The 19,794-nt window shown below is 42.1% G+C and overlaps 1 protein-coding gene and 1 pseudogene across 2 annotated transcripts; one reads left to right on the plus strand and one right to left on the minus strand.

The window, feature by feature from the left end:
* Positions 1-1,452: 1,452 nt before the first annotated feature.
* Positions 1,453-3,083, plus strand: LOC123189831 (uncharacterized; annotated as a pseudogene). The gene is made up of 2 exons (XR_006496024.1): positions 1,453-1,507; positions 2,313-3,083. The product of XR_006496024.1 is annotated as an uncharacterized protein (transcript).
* Positions 3,084-5,189: 2,106 nt separating this feature from the next.
* Positions 5,190-7,188, minus strand: LOC123154747 (uncharacterized protein At4g08330, chloroplastic). Its single transcript, XM_044573413.1, has 2 exons — positions 6,619-7,188; positions 5,190-5,928 (listed from the first exon to the last, which is right to left on the minus strand). The coding sequence occupies exons 1-2, from the start codon at positions 6,951-6,953 to the stop codon at positions 5,529-5,531; spliced, it is 735 nt and encodes a 244-aa protein (XP_044429348.1). The 5' UTR covers positions 6,954-7,188; the 3' UTR covers positions 5,190-5,528.
* Positions 7,189-19,794: the final 12,606 nt, after the last annotated feature.

Raw genomic sequence — 19,794 nt, forward strand, 5'->3', positions numbered from 1 at the left:
GGTTTTGAAGTCGTTTGAAGACTTACCACGAGTGATTGGATGAGGTCTATGTGACCTTAGTTCAAGGAGAATACGGTGAGAATTGGGTGTCTTGGACCAAGTGTCCTTGACTGGGTGTCCGGGACTGTGTGTCCTCGATTTTAAATACTCAGCCGCTCCAACCAGACGTACAACTGAGACAGCAGTTGGAACTGGTCTACCTAATCATTGTCTTCACCGAGCTTACTGGTTCTATTTCCTCAACTCTTTCATTTCCTCATAACTGTGCTGTATTTTTGTTCATATCTGTGTTTGAAGACTTTGACTGAAGACTTTCTCAATTTCCTCAGTTCAATTTCTTCAGTCTGTTTGTCTTCATCCTGAGTTATCCTGTGATTACGCTTCCTGTACTCTGTGCCTGTCTTCATTTCATCATGATGACTATGCTTGTATTCTGTTGTGTTTACTTTTGAGTACTTATTTCGCTGCTAGTAGTTCTTCGCTAGAAATTTTCTCACCAGCAAATTCCTAAGTGAAGAATTTCATAAAAATCGCCTATTCACCCCCCTCTAGTCGATATAACGCACTTTCAGGTTAGATTTATCTTAATTTTTCTTTTATAGTTGTGGATGCTTGCGAGAGGGGGTAATCATAAGCGAGAGGCTTATCCAAGTAAAAACAACATCCAAGCACCGGACCACTCACATATCAAATTATCAAAATAACAAACACGAATTAAACAAACATGATAAAAGTGACTAGTGTGTCCTCGGGGACGCTTTGCTTATTATAAGAGATCTTTCTGCCCTGTCCTTTGCTACAAAAAGGATCGAGCTACCTTGCTGCACCTTCGTTATCGATACTATTACTTACTCGTTACAAATTGTCCTGCTACAAACTATATGTTACCGAAAATTTTAGTGCCCACAGAAAATACCTTGCTAAAAACTGCTTGTCATTTCCTCGTGCTTCTCATTGGGTTCGACACTCTTACTTATCGATATGATTACAATTGATCCCTTATATTTGTGGGTTATCAATAGCCAAGAGAACACCTTCACTCGCAGGGGATCCCTTGTTTTCCGGTGAAGGCGCCAGTTCAGGTCCGGGATAGAACCGTGGAAGAGAGCTAGATAACGGCACTTGGCGGAGTACTGACCGGAGTTAGTCCATCTCCATCTCAGCTCGTTGGGTTGGTCAGAGAGTTCTACGTGATTGATATGCCGCCATAGCCCCTTGTACGGGACCAAGGCAGTCAGGCCAAGGGCGTCATGAATGTCGCAAACTTATACCCTCCCAAAGAGCCCATAGCACACAGAACGATCTTGTCGACATCGCTTCGGGATCTGGTAAAAGATTTGGGGGGGGGGGCATATTCCGTAATATACTTCATGTCGAGCCATGGGTCTATCCAGAAGCGGCAAGAGTTATTGTTGCCCGACAATCAGGAAGTGGAGGTGCGGAAGATCTGCGATGCCTACGAATCAGAGGGGAGGTGAAGATGCAGCTCTAGTATTTCTAGCGACCAGTAACCAGGAAGTTCATCTTCTCGATCAAGGGACTCAAGCTCTGGTATTTTCTCACATACCATGATCTCTTGCAACAAACTGAGCGATGATGGACCTATGAGAGCTCCTATCGTGCGCCTAGCGCGGTAGCGAGCAAACGCACGATATGTTGTGGTGGGAGCTAGTTTTTTTTAAGGAACCGACAGAAACATTGCCTTTTTATTTAGGCGAAATAGAGGGTTTATATACAGAGGTGCCAAATTTTGAAGGGGAACCGGCTAAACCCACAACGGGGCCGACACTAGATTACAACTCAACCAATACCCGACCATAGGACATGTCCTTCTGCTTGATCTTAAATTTTTCATGCATTAAGAAATGGTTTCACATCTAAAAAATATTCATGAATTTAATGTATGTCTGCCAATTTTTTAAAAGATTTTTATTCACGGAAATAAAACCACTCATGAATTTTCAAAGGTGTTCATGTTTCTAAAAATGTTCATACATTAAGAAATGCTTTCACATATAATATAACATTATTTTATTTTGTTTAAAATGTAAAAAAAAGGAAACACACGAAAAGAAAAGGAAAAACAGTCTTGGAAAAAAGGAACATAAATAAAAAAGAGGTTTGGATCGCGCCATTATACTCATCAACAATCATGGTCCATGCACCAAAAACAAAAGGAGGTTTTGATTGATTCTCCTGTATACCACGTCTCGCGTTGAATTTCAGCCAAAGTTTATATCTGCAATCAAAGCACTCCGTCTAAATCCAGAAAGTTGGTTCGTAACTTAAAATCTGGAAAGTTCTCACAAAAGGAAGGAAAGCCACAACCCCCCGCCAACAGCCCAAAAATTCGAGCTGCCGCCCCACCTCTGACCCGGCCCGCCAAGCCACAGGTCCAAGCCTCCCGCCACGTCAGCGATCCGCGGCATCTCTCTCGCGGATCCCCATCTCGACCGTCCACCGCATCCGCATCGAACGGCAGGCACACGCCTCCTCCAACCTCTCTCCCCTTTAAAACGCCCCTCGCCCCTCCCCGCAAATCACAACACAAACCACCAACCACCACCGCTACTCCAACCCCACATTCGCTTGCCAGCAGCTCGAAGAGGATCGTCGGCGACCATGTCCGGGCGCGGCAAGGGAGGCAAGGGGCTCGGCAAGGGCGGCGCCAAGCGCCACCGGAAGGTGCTGCGCGACAACATCCAGGGCATCACCAAGCCGGCGATCCGGAGGCTCGCTCGGAGGGGTGGCGTGAAGCGCATCTCGGGGCTCATCTACGAGGAAACCCGCGGCGTGCTGAAGATCTTCCTCGAGAACGTCATCCGCGACGCCGTCACCTACACCGAGCACGCCCGCCGCAAGACCGTCACCGCCATGGACGTCGTCTACGCGCTCAAGCGCCAGGGCCGCACCCTCTACGGCTTCGGCGGCTAGGCGCTTCCTCGCCCCTCCCCTGCAGATCCCAAAAGCTTGATGATACCGCGACTTGTGTGGTTTGCTACTTCCTCTGTAGTTCCAAGTGAATCGTGAAACAAAGCTACTCGCATCTGGAGTTGGAAATCAATATACACCGTGTTTCTGAATTTTGTCTCGCTGGTTGGCCTGCTATATCTCTGTTTGTGTGCGATTGCTGTTTCTTCTGTAATGCAAAATTGTGTGCGCTCCGGAGTTAGTAGATTTTACCAGTAGATGCCGACAAACCGTACTTGGTTGTGCAACACTGGGCAGAATTGGTGTTCGTGCAACGCTGTAATTGAGATGGATTTTGTCTGCATTTCATACATCCAGTCTTAGATTGTGAGACCTTTTATAGTGCATCTAATTATTTTGGACCGTTTATTTCTGTGCTTCAACGGTCCAGATATGACTGCTACACCAAAAATCTGGTAGTTTATCTAGGCATTAGGGGCATTTTGGGAAAAAATCACAATACATCAATCTGTGATCTGAGTCCCAAATTATTCGCGACACGTCCTAGGTTGGGTTGACTACCGCCAACATATACAGTTTTGTACAAACCCACCTATAAAGTCTTGTCTTTCAATTTGAAGGCCCTTTCTAATTTTTGCATGTTGTTTTTCTAGTCGTTGCCGGCGCCTGGTCCTTTTTTCCCGGGCCCGACATCTGGTCATTAATAATCAACCCTGACCTTGGTCTCCTGCGGCGTGGTGTATGAATACGCATAGGCTGCCATCTGAGAACACGTCGAGGCTGCGGCTGTCATTGGGGGACGCGGTGTCTGAGACCAAAGCCAGCACGAACAAGAACGACTGTCCTCCCGTTGCGGCAGAAGCGGACGCCTGAGGAAAAGGTGAGCGCGTTGCTGTGGATTTGCAGGGGTCCGGTTGTTATCTGAATGCCCGCTCTCATTTGATTGGTTTGCTCGATCAATCCAGCTAGCGAGTGCCCCAACGAACCTGCCTATCACCATGAACTTTTTCCCAGTAGCTTGATCCAATCGAGGGTGGCGAGTGGAAGGCGCTGGAGTAGAGAGTATGTGTGTATTCTTGACCGGTGGCATAGATCGGGCAACTAAGCGGATGGGGTGATGGACTAATTCAGGTTTGTTAATTAGGCATTGAAGCTTGATCCAATCGAGGGTGGCGAGTGGAAGGCGCTGGAGTAGAGAGTATGTGTGTATTCTTGACCGGTGGCATAGATCGGGCAACTAAGCGGATGGGGTGATGGACTAATTCAGGTTTGTTAATTAGGCATTGATCAATGAGCGATCCTTCTTGGCCTAGGCGTTCAGCGTGGAGGACGGAGCTATGGATGTGTGCATTTAGGACTAATCACGTGAGAGGATAAATATATCCCTAATTGGAATTACCAATATGCCCTCAAGCTGCATCTCATACCAGCCATTGGATCAACTTAATACTACCCACTGAGTTATGGAGTATGATGTACCGTAAAAACTCTCTTATTATGCTCACAAGAGTTCCAGCTGTGAAATTAGTCTGGAACTCTCACAGTTACCAATTCATGATGTGGTTACTGTTAACTGCTAACTCTGAATCATCATTTCTGCTTTATCTCTGTCGATTTCTAGTTGCTACAGAAACCTTTTCAATTGCTTGAACAGTGATTACATGTGCAGAATTTGCTAATACACATACGCGAAACCCCCTTCTGCAGTGGCAGCAACAACTACACCCTTCAGAGGAATTGGTCTTCTTCATTTTGCTATCTCAAAGGAGGATGTGGATGAGTTTACAGTGACAATGATTCACTGCAAATCCTGCGGATTCATTCACTGTATTCAAACGATTTTCCATTTGTGAGGTGTCAACAAAAAGTGAAAAACTGAACAATGAAAACAAAGGAAGGGGTGCAATGATGCATCAGATCTCTTATGAATTACATTCAGATATCCAAAGCAGCTCAAATAACGGAGTAATAATCTGTCCTGAGAAGACATGTGCAGATTACAAAACCATCATCTGGTCAGAACAGCGATGTAACAGATATACCAAGTTAGATTGATATTGGCATTCACACAAATTAGTGGTCCTTGTTGTTGTTTGGCTTTGAAGTATATTTGTGTATAAAACAAGTCTTTCTATTAGACAATAAACTGAAGATACAGCATTTTGATAGATAATATTCACAGTATGTCAATATATTTTTCTCTTCGACGCCAACCACTTTGGCTCCCTCCCACATGAACAACTTCAAGAATGCCTTTATGAAACTGAACGCCTGATAGGGAGGTGACTGAATATGGCAAACATGTTGCAAACACGCTGAAGACATAGATACACAAGTACCGACGTAGACACCAAAAAGACCCTCCCATTTTGTACTATCAACACAACCAAAATTTGACACTTCTGTTTAAAGTATACATGTATAGCGGTAATAGAAAAGAAATGAAAAATTACTATCAAGTATGTGCAGTGAGATGACTGAAGCATCACAGAGATGACAAGTTCCTTGAAAAGCTCTGATTCACAGCATCCCAGTGCCGGCACAGAGTAGAGCAACCATGCTTTTCAAGGCACACAATACATCAGTTCAGATTGCTGTCATTGAGAGAATGGAACACCGGAGTCGTCGGATGAGGGCTGTAGCGCATTGATCTTGATAACATATTTCTTTCGACTAGACATGCTGCTGACCTCTGAGCTTGCGAGTGTGTCATCTGAGCTATGATACAAGGCAGAGTCCTCGTCGTCATAAGCGTTACCGATATGGGCACTGCACTTGCGGCAGAGCAATCGTGTTCTCCTTCTGAAGAAACCCCATGAAGACCTTGAGCTGAAGTATGGCATGCAGCTCACCTCGTCAGTTTGTGTGAACCGGCTCTCGTCAATCGCGAAGAACGAGACGACGCCTTTCCTGATCTGCTTTCCATACTTTGATCCAATGTTGGCCGTGTTCCGTGTTGAGGAGCTCAAGTTCAATGCATAGCCACAGTACCCACAGCTGTCATGAAGAAGCAAAGAACACACATCATCAGACTGAACATAGAAACCTGAAACTACCATCCTACTGCTTTGACAAGAACGTCGTATTCGCATATAAATGACAATTCCATGTTTTTCTGTATGCCTTCACAAGTTCAAATTATGTCCCACAGAATTTATTATATCCTTCTGCACTCAAAACGTAACATTTTTTTAAACGAAACACAGAGATGCTGCTTTCCATTCATTAAGATAAGAGGAGAAGCCTCAAAGGGGATTACATGTCAAAACTGTACAGAAAAACAAAAGAGGGAAGTAAGGCTACATCTGACTAATCCACTTAACACCTCTTATCCCAGCCGTGAGCCAGATGTTGAGCTCAGAGATGCTGATCTCTTCAAAGAAACAGAGGGCCAACGATGATCATTTCATTTCAGTATTCTGAAGAAACAGAGGTTCTAGCAGCCAGAACATAACTAGAAGCAACAAAAGATTCAGTATCCATCCATGATGTACCAACTGAACCCAGCAATACCGCATCAGTAATCTTAAACTGACCTTAGTGGACGGTAAGTAGCACAGACTTTTGAGAACAAACACGGGAAGAAGCAAGGCAGTCAAGGTCAAAGACCAAACAAGATTGTCGATCCTAGGGTTCAACTGTAGGTTCCCTGAGCAGAAGAGAGCCACGGGAAGGAAATCGGCGAACCTGTAGGCGACGTCTTTGGCGGAGTAGCAGCCGTCGAGGGCCCTCGCCATGCTCCCCGAATCCCGATCGACTGGGGAAAGTGCCGGCCAGCGGGGAGGGAGGGAGGGAGAAGGGGGAAGAGGGGGGCTCTGCTCTGCTCTTTTGATTGGGGGCTGGCTGTGACGGCGAAGCGGGCAACGGTCTCCGCGGAGGGCAGGCAGGTAGGATTGGCGACCGCGCCGCGCTGGTTTCTCTTTCTTTTTCTCCTTTTCTTCGTGCCCTTTGGCGCACGTCGTGGCGGGCGGAAGGTGGGTGGATTGATGATGGTGGCGTTGCTCTCGCGTCGTTGTTGCCATGCCAGCAACGTGGCCAACGCCGTGATTGATTTGCTGCCGCGCCTGTGATGTGATCGTGAAGGCTGATGGTGCCTCGTTCGTTGTGCTTGCGTGTTGCCAGACGTTGCGCCTGTGTCGCTGTCTCTGTTCAAACTTCAAAATCTTCGGCAGATGCAGCGCTTGGTCAATACGTGTGTGCACATCCACACGCGGTATGTTGTGCTGCTGGGCTCTGTTTTTTTTGAGTGATGCTTCAGAGAAACTAGCACCGCTATCGACTTTGTTTTGAGTGAAAAGTAAAGAACAAGATAATTTGAATGAAAGATGATCCATCAGTCTTTATTGATAATAAAAATGGGGTATTTATACCCAGGCGGAAGTACACATGATGTTTGGCGGTCAAGTAAACACATAATTACTTGAGAGCCAAGGAATTACATAGTTGCCTTAAGAGCCAAGAAAGTACATGGTTGCTTGAGAACCAAGTAACCTATCTAACATTTAACTTAATCCTAATTAGCTTAATTAATAAGCAACTATTCTATTCTTAACACTCCCCCTTGTACAACGCCTTGTCTTTGGGACATCCATCATCTTGACAAATTCTTTGAATAATCTTGAATGTCTCCTCCAAAAACCCTATGGGAAAAATATGAGGAAAATAGTGCAGATATGTTGCTAAAACTCCTTTAAACCCAGTGGGAAAATAATAAGGGGAAAATGATGCAACATATAATGATTATTGTCTCTTGATAACTCATATGAGAAAAACCTTTGAAGAAGGAGAAAAATCATTGATGAGTTTAGAGAACAATTAATATGTCTTGAGTACTTTCTTTAAAAACCTCGATAGGGAAAATAGAAAGTATGACGTATGATCTTTGATAAGATATTGCCTCATTAAAAACCATTATGAGAAACTTTGATAGAAAACTCATAAAGGAAAAGAGTGCGATATGATATGCCATTGAAAACTCCTTTATAACCCAGTGGGAAAAATATAAGGAGAAAGTGTATGACATATACGTGCACTTGTGTTTATATTGTCTCGTTAAAAACCTTTATGAGAAACCATTAGGAAAAACTCATAAAGGGAAAAAGAGTACAATATACGCAATCTTAGGGTTGTTAATAGGTTATAGATTTGGGAAATTACTCCCCCTGAACTTTGCAAACCTGGAGAATGTGTAATACAAATTCCATTGATATGATCGTGACATTATGAATAATCCGTAGGATTTTCAAAGTATGTTGTTTGCATATTGTTTCTATAATTTGTGAGGATAAGTAATTTTCGAGCAATGTACTTTATAATATTGCTCTTCATATAACCTGTAGTTTTTGAGTAACACAAGTGGTAGCGTCTTGATAAATCAAGTTATGTGATTCTGCTGAATCTCAACCACATGATTTTGAGTGTGGCTAATCATTCTGCTAAGCCATGCATATTTTGCAATGCTTTTAGGTAGAGCAATTATATTAGAGTGATTAGTGGAAGTAGTCGTTAAAGTCTATTTAGATGACTTCCATGAGAAGACTATTCCAGTAAATTCAGTCACCGATATGGCATTGTTGGGATCAAATAAAGAGCCAATATCATTTCATCACATCATAGTCATATCTTTGATTTTCCTGATGGAATTGCCCAAGATTTATTGTGGGCTTGAGATATAAGTTAATATTTCTTATATTGACCATGTACCTTTTGTTGGTATGATATATCCACATTGAATTTCTCATATATGTTTTGGATATATGTAGACTGATATGTATTCTTGAGAGAATGCTCAAGTTGTAAACTTGAGCTAAATTTGGTTGAATCCAAATTTCCCGTCTTGAGATGATTTTGTGCATGTTTAGGTCTTGTATAGACATTGATGATGAGGTCATCAATATACACTGAGCTGATGAAAGGAAGTCAAATTGATTCCTTTATTAAACATGTAAATAATCATCATTAATCGAGTAATCCTTTTTAAGAAGGAACTCATTTAGTCGGTAGTACCATATGATTTCCGACTATTTCAAGTCATGGAGCGACTTATGAAATTTTATACAAAACTTGTTGCGATTTGCTTTGGATTCGGAAGTATAAGCCCTTCAGGGACTTGAATTTTTTTTTCCGAAATGAGTGACTCATATGAGTATGTAGCCACTTCATCCATGAACTGCATGGATAATATTTTTTTATTGCCAATGATATTTAGTATCGAAACATAAATCCACCCATACCAAGAGGGTATGTTACATCATAATTGATGTCGGGTCTCTGCGTGAACCCTTTTGCTACAAGCCTCGCTTTCTCACCACCTCGTTGACTTTGTCTATGAATGAGAAGTTTTTAGTATTCCATATGGAAGATACTTATGAGGAGTAGGTATTACTGCGGTAAATACCACTCATTTGTTGAGCGAGTGCTATTCTTCATACTTGCTTCCTTTTATGTGAACCAATATGAGTGCAAGAGGCAATCTACCATGGATTTTGGTTCTGTGCCCAAAAGGTTTTAGCAAATTGAGAAGAAATATATGTCGACAAATGTAGTCTTTAGTTTATATGATCCTGGTGGAGTCATTGAAGTTTGTGGATAAAATATTTATTCCTTTTTAACTCCTTGTGATTTCCTACAACAAATGGAGTCAAGGTGTTTCGATGTCCCGGCACCAAAACATTTGTGCACATTTATGCCGGGCTTTGGATGATGAGCATCCAGTGAGGTGTCTTTCAACTTGATGTTGAATTACCTTTACTGGTTGAGGATTTGATTTCCTTTGTTTCCGCGGAAGCATATGAGAAGTTATATCTCGTCTTGTCAGATTTTCTCCCCCTCTTGCTCTCATTTTGGGGAGAAGAGTGGTTTATCAGGTACCTCCACTCTTTCTCACACTTTACTGCAGGAATATAGAATTTAGTAACACCTTGTTATCAGTAAATGTATATGGAAAATTTGCAATGTGTTGCAAATATATGATTCTCTAAACTTCTAGTTCAGATTCTTTGAGTACGTGGATATAAGGATTGAATGTCAATAACATTTCTAATTTATTTCACGACATTCTTTGTGGTACTTATCTCCCCCTAATGCCGGAAAATATCCTTATTGCTGATGCAATCAGCATACGGGCTGTGAATAATTTTGATTGACGGATAAATTGTTATTTCTCATATAGATCCCTAATATTCTGTGAGTGCCCATTGATGTACGCTGGAGTGGTGATATCGGTATGTAACTGAATTATCACAGATGGGAAATACTTTGTTGATTTCCACGTAGTTACTACAAGGGGAAAGTAGTATGATATGCAGTTAGTATGATTTAGATCATACTTACGATGTGTAAGGTCGTATGTGTCCATCAAGAGGCTGGTAAATTTACAATTCTTTAAAAGTGGTCAAGTAATTCATTTGACTATGTTTGATAAAAAATTTAGTTAAACCATTCTGGGTATGTACATAGAGTACTGAATGCAAGCTGAAAATGCTCGTGAAATAAGTTCAACGACATTGCGCATTCAAATGGGTTTATGCTTTGTTCGGGAGAATTTGCTCCTACTTTGATAATTTAAGCAATTTATTTGGTAAGATCATGGTTGTGTGTGGTAAGAGACACACTTAAAAACATTTTATGAATGTGTATATGAGTACCATGAAGTATCTATATTACCCCAGATAATGGTTCAACAATCCACATATATCTTTTGAATGTGTTCAAGGAAGAATAAGTGCCATGCTTAGAATTTTAAGGTGAGAGTGCCTTAAAACTGATTTCCCTATGGCACATGTGGTGCACATAAATCTGATGATTTGGGAAATTTTGTAACTTGATAAGTTGTGACCAACAGAATTTTAATAATTTTCTAATTATCCCCAAACCAGGATAACTAATGTTATGCAACCAAATATTTCATTTATTAAGATTCAGAAAATTATTGTGTACGTAACAATATTGAGTATGAATTGAACCATACATTCAAATTTATCAAATATCATGTCCGAAAAATAGGATATCGGACATCGCACTACATGTAGTAGCACAAGTATAGGCTAAAGATATTTTGGGAATAACTAGGTGATTACATGAGGTTTCCAACATTATTGAAAATTTAATTATGCAAACATATCATTGGTGCAAAGGAATTCACCTTCCTTTTAATCCACTAGATTTTTGGTTCTCCTTCAAATAAAGATCTGAGAACAATCATTTACCAGAATATTTTCTGGTTGTACATTTGCAAATTTTTGAATTATCCCAATGAACTCATTTGCCTTTTTAATAATTACGTGGTGTGGTTTGACCATATGTTTGAGGGTTTGGTAATCATAGGGACAATATTTATATAACCACCCATTTGACAAACTTGAGAGTTGTCTTTTGATCATTTGATTGTCTATTAGCCTCCACTTTACTTCGAATTCCTCATTGTTCTATTTTGTGACCACTAACTTGTGTAGTATTCTCGGTACTAGCTAGAATTTCAAATAACGGGATAGCACCCGTTGGGTGAATTTGATGATTTTAAGAAATTCCATGTTTCTTGATCATAAAAATGGTAGTACCATCATAAGAGGATGTAAAGTGTATTAAGGACATATGAAAATATTTGATCACGAGATCTCAACTTGAAGTTGATTAAGTGACAGAATTGTGAGCTGCGATATACTTGAGGTCTTGAAAAACGAATGGGTAATCATTCGCGATGTGCTCAAGGCATCATGTTTATATTAAGGGAAATATTCAGCGTGAATAAAAATTCATCCATCATGTACTTAGTTTGAGAACTAAGTGAAGTTGGGACACATAAAATGCATATGAGCATTGCAACTTTAGAGTCACTGCCAAAAACATAGGCGTTGCATGTTTGACATTGGTTAGTCACTGTGAAAGTATAACCACGAAGTGATGTGGACATTGCAAAAGTGTTGATACACTCAATCGTTTGCCATAATTATGGGATCCATCTTGATGGACGGACAAAAAATTTATAAATAGTGGCATAGGCTTCACTGCCATGTATTTTACTAATGTAATAGAAGGTAATCACCGGGGTATGCAAATATTTGCATAATTTTCTATGACATTTTCAAGCAAAGTGAGGCTTGGATTAGCACAAGATTACCATTTCGGCATATAATGACTGCACATGAATAATATTTACTATGAGAGTAAATCATTTTAGTGAACAACAACGAATGCTTCAGAGGAGCATTTTTTAGTATAGCTGATGCTTTATATCCATATGTGTAGACCTCAATTTATATAGGATAGCACTTTGAAGATAATCACCAATATGGTGTAGATCTCACAGTAATAGAAAACATAGTCTGACTTTTGTCAGTAGATGTTCATATCTCTATTACCTTATGTTATGCTATATTTAAGAAAAATCACTTTGAAGGTAATCATCTGTCAAAGTGACATGATGTAGACCTTGCAGTAATAGTGGATAGTCTGCAAAATTTTGCAGTAGATGCCAGTATTACCTTATGATATCTTGAGGTAGTCACATCTAATATTAATATTTGGAAGAGCACATTGAAAGTAGTCATCTTGTTAAAATGACAAGATGTAGACCTCACAGTAGTGGTAGATAATCTGCAAATGGTGCAGTAGATGCCACCAATACCTTGTGATTCACAAATAAAATTTGGGCATGTCATATGAAGTATGACAATTTATAATTCTTATTTGAATTTCGTTAAGATTTGCAAGAAAAATTGTTTTCGACTGCAAAAGTATAGTTGTCCTAAAATCACATGTCATATAGAATGTTTGCAGTAAAGACATAATTGATATCTTAAATTCCAGAGAAATAGGATCTGAAATATAAGCAACACATTCTTTTGCAAAGGTATTGCCATTAAAATAATGGTGTATAATTCTTTTATGTAATTTAGGATGAACTGAGGTTCTCCCACATATGTTTTCTAAAAACGAGGGCTTATAAAATACAGATAGTAATAACCTGATGGTTAAAGTGCTAAAACAGAGGGTTGTACCACAAATCGCAGGAGTATAGACAACTTGAGAGTTGAAGTTGAGGACTATACTGCATGATGAATTAATCCTGAGGGCTTAACAGAAATTACAGAGACCTTTCTGTAGATAACATGAACTTAAATGCTTAAACTAAAAGATAGCCTAGAGGATAGAAATCCCCAATTTCTCCCGTGCGGCTAAGGATTAACATCCACCGCCGTGCTGCTGGGAAGCGTTGCATTGGTTGGCCCGCCTTGTGCCAGAGGAAGCCGCGCTGGAGGGCGCATTACACCGCGCACTGGCCCAAATCGAGGAGGTAGGCCATGACTGAGAGGGAGCGCGGGAATGGAAGGTGATGTGCGGGTGGAGGCGGCGTGGCTTTGGTACACGTGCGGCCGGAGTCGAGGCGATGCCGCCGCATGCCGGAGGGCTTCGCCGCGTGCTGTTACCCGCCAGTCCGGGTCGCTCCATGGAAGGCTGCGTACCAGAGGGTAGTGCCGAGCGCCGCTACATGAAGTGGGATGCTGATGTGGTCCAGTTCCTGAGTGCCTTCAACAAGTGTTGTTGTGGCGTGGCCGGTGCCAATGGCGCTGATTTCTGGTTGAACATGATTATGTACTATGAATAAAATTGGGAAAATAACACCTGATAGGTATTGCGATCAAGTACTTTGATCGTAAGCTTCATGTGAGAAGTAGTCCAGGAAGTAGACTTATTCATGTATGTGGATCCTTTTGCCTCGGAGTTGTTTTTCTATTCTGGTCCTGTTTCCTGAACTGATCGCATTGGTTGGAAAAAGGGGTAAATGTGACACCTAGTTCTTGCATGCGCGGCGCGCTAGTCGAGAAGTGCGGCGTTCATGCACTGGTCTGGACTCTGGAGTGCTGCGCCGTGAAGGCCATTCGACTGTCTTGTCGTACCCAGGGCGGCAATTCCTGGTAGTCAAGAACAAAGATTAGGTAAATCTCACTAGCATATGATGTATCATAGCAATTAGATTAAAATCGCCTTTGGTTGTATTGGTGCGATTCTTTCGTGCTGCTCCAAGGTGTTGATTCCGACAGAATCGCTAATTTGCTATTTATCTGTTCTTCTAGACCCTGACTGTGAGGCGATCCCTCTTGTGTAATCTCTTTTCTTGTGTGTGGCTAAATCGCTCAATCGGAGAGCAAAGTGCATGATAACGTGTTTTGAGTGAAAAGTAAAGAACGAGATAATTTGAATGAAAGATGATCCATCAGTCTTTATTGATGATAGAAGTGGGGTATTTATACCCAGGCGGAAGTACACATGGTGCTTGGCGGTCAAGTAAACACAGTTACTTGAGAGCCAAGGAATTACATAGTTGCCTTGAGAGCCAAGAAAGTACATGGTTGCCTGAGAACCAAGTAACCTATCTAACATTTAACTTAATCCTAATTAGCTTAATTAATAAGTAACTATTCTATTCTTAACAGACTTAAACCAGAACTGATGCTCTGCTTCAGGACGGGGTAGCCCACCACGCATGGTGCTAGTCCGCATCAGGACTAATTACCTCAATCAATGTTGAAGGACATGTGGATCCGTCACCGTAGCCCGTCCCGTCCATGTAAGATATGCCTTGTTTTCCTTCATGGCTTAGCTTCGTTAGACTGGTTGTAATGGGGAGTATTATATACTAGAATCATATGATATTATCTCCGTAATGCATATTATCATAAGTTAGTATCTTAGATTGCCTTATTAATTGACATACATGACACAAAGTAGTACACCATTTAATATGATACGACACCCTCTCTTTCCTCATTTAATTGTGTGACACATTATCCAAACAGTCTAGTTGGCATGCATGATACCACTTATGATACTCCCATTACGACCAGCCTAAGCGTCTTTCTCCATGCTTACGATCAAATGGCCCATGTCACGATCAATGGCGGCGAAGAGGAGCGACGTAGGGGTCAAAAGTGAGGGAGGCAGTCTGGGGATGAAGAGACGATGCGAAGGAAGGGTAAACATGACAAGAGGAATGTGACGGTGACATTGAGGAGCAAGCTAAGCTTTTGGTGTTGAGATCACGCGCCTACTAGCCAACCACCTCCAACGCCACCAACAGACCTCAGAACACAAGCGGCGATGTTGTAGGATTGAAAGTATGTCTAGAGGGGGGGGGGGTGATTAGACTACTTGATCAAATAAAAATCTAGCCTTTTCCCAATTTTAGTTCTTGGCAGATTTTAACAACATAGCACAAGTCAAGCAATCAACCTACACATGCAATTCTAAGAGTATAGCAGCGGAATGTAAAACAATTGCATATGAAGGTAAAGGGATGAGTTTGAGGGAGCAAACGCAATGTTGACACAGAGATTTTTTATCCTTGGTTCCGATAGGTGGTGCTATCGTACATCCATGTTGATGGAGACTTCAACCCACGAAGGGTAACGGTTGCGCGAGTCCACAGAGGGCTCCACCCACGAAGGGTCCACGAAGAAGCAACCTTGTCTATCCCACCATGGCCGTCGCCCACGAAGGACTTGCCTCACTAGGGTAGATCTTCACGAAGTAGGCGATCTCCTTGCCCTTACAAACTCCTTGGTTCAACTCCACAATCTTGTCAGAGGCTCCCAAGTGACACCTAGCCAATCTAAGGGACACCACTCTCCAAAAAGTAACAAATGGTGTGTTGATGATGAACTCCTTGCTCTTGTGCTTCAAATGATAGTCTCCCCAACACTCAACTCTCTCTCATAGGATTGGATTTGGTAGAAAAAAGATTTGAGTGGAAAACAACTTGGGGAAGGCTAGAGATCAAGATTTATGTGGTTAGAATGAAATATCTTGACCTCAACACAAGTGTAGGTGGTTCTCTCTCAGAAAATATGTATTGGAAGTGTAGGCATGTTCTGATGGCTCTCTCCACGAACGAAGAGTGGGTGGAGGGGTATTTATAGCCTCCACACAAAATCTAACCGTTACACACAAATCACCAAACTCGGTGGGACCGATCCAGAGAACTCGATCAGACCGATTTGGTTCATAATGTGACCGTTAGGTGTTTCGGTGGGACCGACATGTCAACTCGGTGGGACCGATTCCATTAGGGTTAGGGCATAACGTAATCTCGGTGAGACCGATTACACAAACTCGGTGGGACCGATTTTGGTAATAGACAAACATAGAGTTGGTTAGGCAAACTCGGTGCGACCGATTCGGTCATCTCGGTTGGACCGAAGCGTTACGAAAAGGAAACATAGTGTTTGCATTGCAATCTCGGTGGGACCGATCGCTCATCTTAGTTTGACCGAAACGTTACGAAGGGAAACAGAGAGATTACAATCCCATCTCGGTGAGACTGAGATCCCTATCGGTGAGACTGAAAAGACTAGGGTTTCTGGTAGTGGCTATGTCAACTGAACTCGGTGGCGCTGAATATAAAGAATCGATGGGGCCGAGTTGGATATTTGGTGTGGGACATATGTGGATATGAGAAAGTAGTGGAGGGTTTTGGAGCACATCACTAAGCATTTTGAGCAAGCACCTCATTAAGCAACACCTCATCCCTTCTTAATAGTATTGGCTTTTCCTATAGACTCAATGTGATCTTGGATCACTAAAATAGAAAATGTAGTGTCTTGTGCTTTGAGCTTGAGCCAATGTTTAATCCTTAGCATTTTGAAGGGTCCACTTTATAATCCATGCCATGCTAACCATTGAGCTTTCCTAAAATATTCATCTTGGAATAGCATTAGCTCAATGAGCTATATGTTGTTAGGAATTACCAAAACCACCTAGGGATAGTTGCACTTTCAATCTCCCCTTTTTGGTAATTGATGACAACATATAGATCAAAGCTTTGACAAATGATAAATAGTATTTGAAAAACATCGTCGCTTTGAGAAGTATGTGATAAGAAAGAGCTCCCCCTAAATTTGTGCATTATTTAAAATTTGCTTTCGAATGCAAATGCACAATCGATTAGGATCATGGGTTACTCTTCCATATCACATACATCTTGGTGGGGCGCTCAAAATGATAGAAGTTAAAGCATGCACTCATCACCACAATAAGTGAATGATCATCTAGGATATAAGAAATAATATCATCCAACAAGCTTTAAGGGTAGCATATGATCAAACACAAGACCAAACAAGTATCTCACAAGTAGCTCACAGAAGCACACAATAAAGTTTCAAACAAACCAAATAAGTGCAAAGAGATATAAAAACCAACACTCTCTCTCTCTCTCGAAGCCTATGATCTATACATTTTTCTCCCCCTTTGGCAACAAGTTACCAAAAAGTTTAAAAATGCATAGTGCCAAACGGCTCTCAGGCTTGATCTTCGGTGGGAGGTGTCGAGAGAACTCCAAGAATGAAAGCTTCTGATGAAGTAGCTGGAGCTGGTGGAGTAGCTTCTGGAGGTGGAACTGGAGCTGTAGCTGCTGGTGCTGATGTTGTAGCTCTAGTTTCTGTCACTGGCACTACAACAGATCTTTGTCCTCTGGGCACTCTGGCAAAAGTATCTGTGGTAGACTTTCCCTTCTTCTCCTCTTCTTCCTCCTGAAGTTGCTCAACTGCAGTTTGGATCTCTGTCACCTTGACATCAAGGTCATAGAATTTCCGCTCAATGACCCTTTCCAGACTCTCCTGGTTCTTGGTCAGGGTGGCCAAGCCCTTCTCAATCCTCAGGGTGGATTGGATCAGATATCCAAGCTGGTCTTGCTTGCTCTTCAAGAATACCTGAGATGCCTCCTCTATTGTTGGCATCTTTGCAACCTTCTCTGCCTTAGCCTTCTCTCTCTTTTCATGTGCTTGAGCTGAAGATGGTTCATTTTCATTCATCACTACTGTATTATCTTCAAATTCAGGATAGATGGGCAGGTGCTCCTTGTCCAAAAGATATGTGCCTGTGACCATCTTTGAGTTAATGAGCTCCTGAATGTGTGGAGCATACCCACAACTTCTCTTCTGATCAACAGCAGTCCTCTTGATTGTCTCAACAATCTGGCTCATAACCTTGAACTTCTGTGGGACATTAAATATGTGCAGTAAGTTGATGGCATGTCCTCTGATCATCTTGTGATCACCTGACTTGGGTAGCAGTGTGTGCCTTAATATCCAGTTGATTGTTGGCAGACCAGACAACATGTAATGGATAGATCCAAACTTATGTGTATCCAAGGAAGCATATGGGATCTCCTTGTACATGTTGGCCATAGTGTTGTGGTCTTTCTTCTTCTCTGCATAAATGTCCAAGTCATCCTCATGTTCCTCAGGAGCATTTATAAGCTTGGCCCACTCATCAACTGTGGATTGGTACCTAGTACCCTTAGACATCCATACAATCCTTCCATTTGAATAGAAGTGGGCACTGGAGTAAAACTGCATGATGAGCTCATCATTCCACTTGGTGAGCTTCTAGGCAACAAAGGTATCCACTCCACATGCCTTAAAGCTATCAAGCACTCCAGGGAAGTGATCCTCATTATCCTTGATGAATTCCCAGTCAACCCATCTCATATCACACACAATGGGCTTCTTATCAAGCAGAATAGTCTCATAGAAATCCTGTTGTTCCTTAGTGTGAAACATGTAGTCCATAGCAGTCCTCCTCCTGATAGCATATGGATCAGACTGTCTCCATAGTCTCAATCCTGCATCCTTCCTGATTTTCATGTTCTCTGCAACTGGGTGTGCATCAGTGTGGTCAGGGATCTTTGGCTTCAGCTTCCTCAACACAACAGAATCATCATCTTCTTCTTCAGCAGCTTGAGGCACTGGGGCCTTGTTCTTCTCTTCTGCAGGTATGTTCCTAGTGCTCCTCTTGGGTTTTGGCTTTGGAGTTGGAGCAGCAGCCTTGGGAGCAGCTTTGGGCTTTGATGGAGCAGCCCCTTCTTTGATTGCATCTCTCATAAGCTTTTGTGCTTTGGGTGCCGGTGCAACATCCTCTTCCTCTCCCTCTTCTTCTGAAGGATCTTGCATCATGGAGGGCTTTCCAATGACTCTGGCCATTGTTTTCTTAACCCTCTCCTTCCTCTTCTTCCCCTTTTCAGCTTCTTCAGTAGCTGATTTTGAAGCTTCATCAGTTGGCGTTCTGACTTTTGACATGGGTTGTCTTCTTGCTGGCATCTTAGTTTTCAGATCAGGCTTTGTTGCAGCAGCTGTGCCATACTCTTTCTTAATCACCTCATTCTTTGAAGTGGCTTCATCTTCAATAGCCACATAATCTTCATCCTTAGAGTCAGAAGTTCTCTTCTTCCTTGTCCTGGTGGTAGCCTTTGGCAGATTGCTTGGTGTGCTCATGCTGCCTTCATCATAGCTGCTAGAGGGATCTAAACCCTCACTCATCTGCACCTATTGCTCAGACCTGTTCCGACTATCACTTTGATCAGACATCTCTGCAAATATTCTGACAGCAGACCCTGTGAATAGGTTATAGATAAGGTAGAGTAGATGAGCATCACAAAGTACAGAAGTTTTGCAAAAAGGATGACTTAAAAACTTAGTTTTAGTTCTTCACAGAAAGCATTTCGGATCTACCGATTTGTAAACTCGGTGATACCGAAGCAGCTTTTGGAACCTAAACTAGTGAACTCGGTCAGACCGAGTCACAGTTTGGTGGTACCGAGACTGCTAGGGTTTCACAAAGAATCGAACTTGGTCACACCGATTTGCAATTTTCGGTCAGACCGAAAACGCGTGTGCTCTGGCCTAAGCCAAAATCGGTGAGACCGATTTCTACAACTCGGTCGGTCCGAGATGAATTCGGCGGAGACCTAACCCTAAATTTTCAAATCAAAACTTAATCTACGAGATGTTTTCGCTAGACAGGATGATTTCAATCATGGCAAAGATCATGGCAAAGCAATGTGCTAAGAATCGGAGTTAAGGATTAGCA

The sequence above is a fragment of the Triticum aestivum genome, chromosome 1A, assembly GCF_018294505.1.
Source record: "Triticum aestivum cultivar Chinese Spring chromosome 1A, IWGSC CS RefSeq v2.1, whole genome shotgun sequence".
NCBI classification, from domain to species: domain Eukaryota; kingdom Viridiplantae; phylum Streptophyta; class Magnoliopsida; order Poales; family Poaceae; genus Triticum; species Triticum aestivum.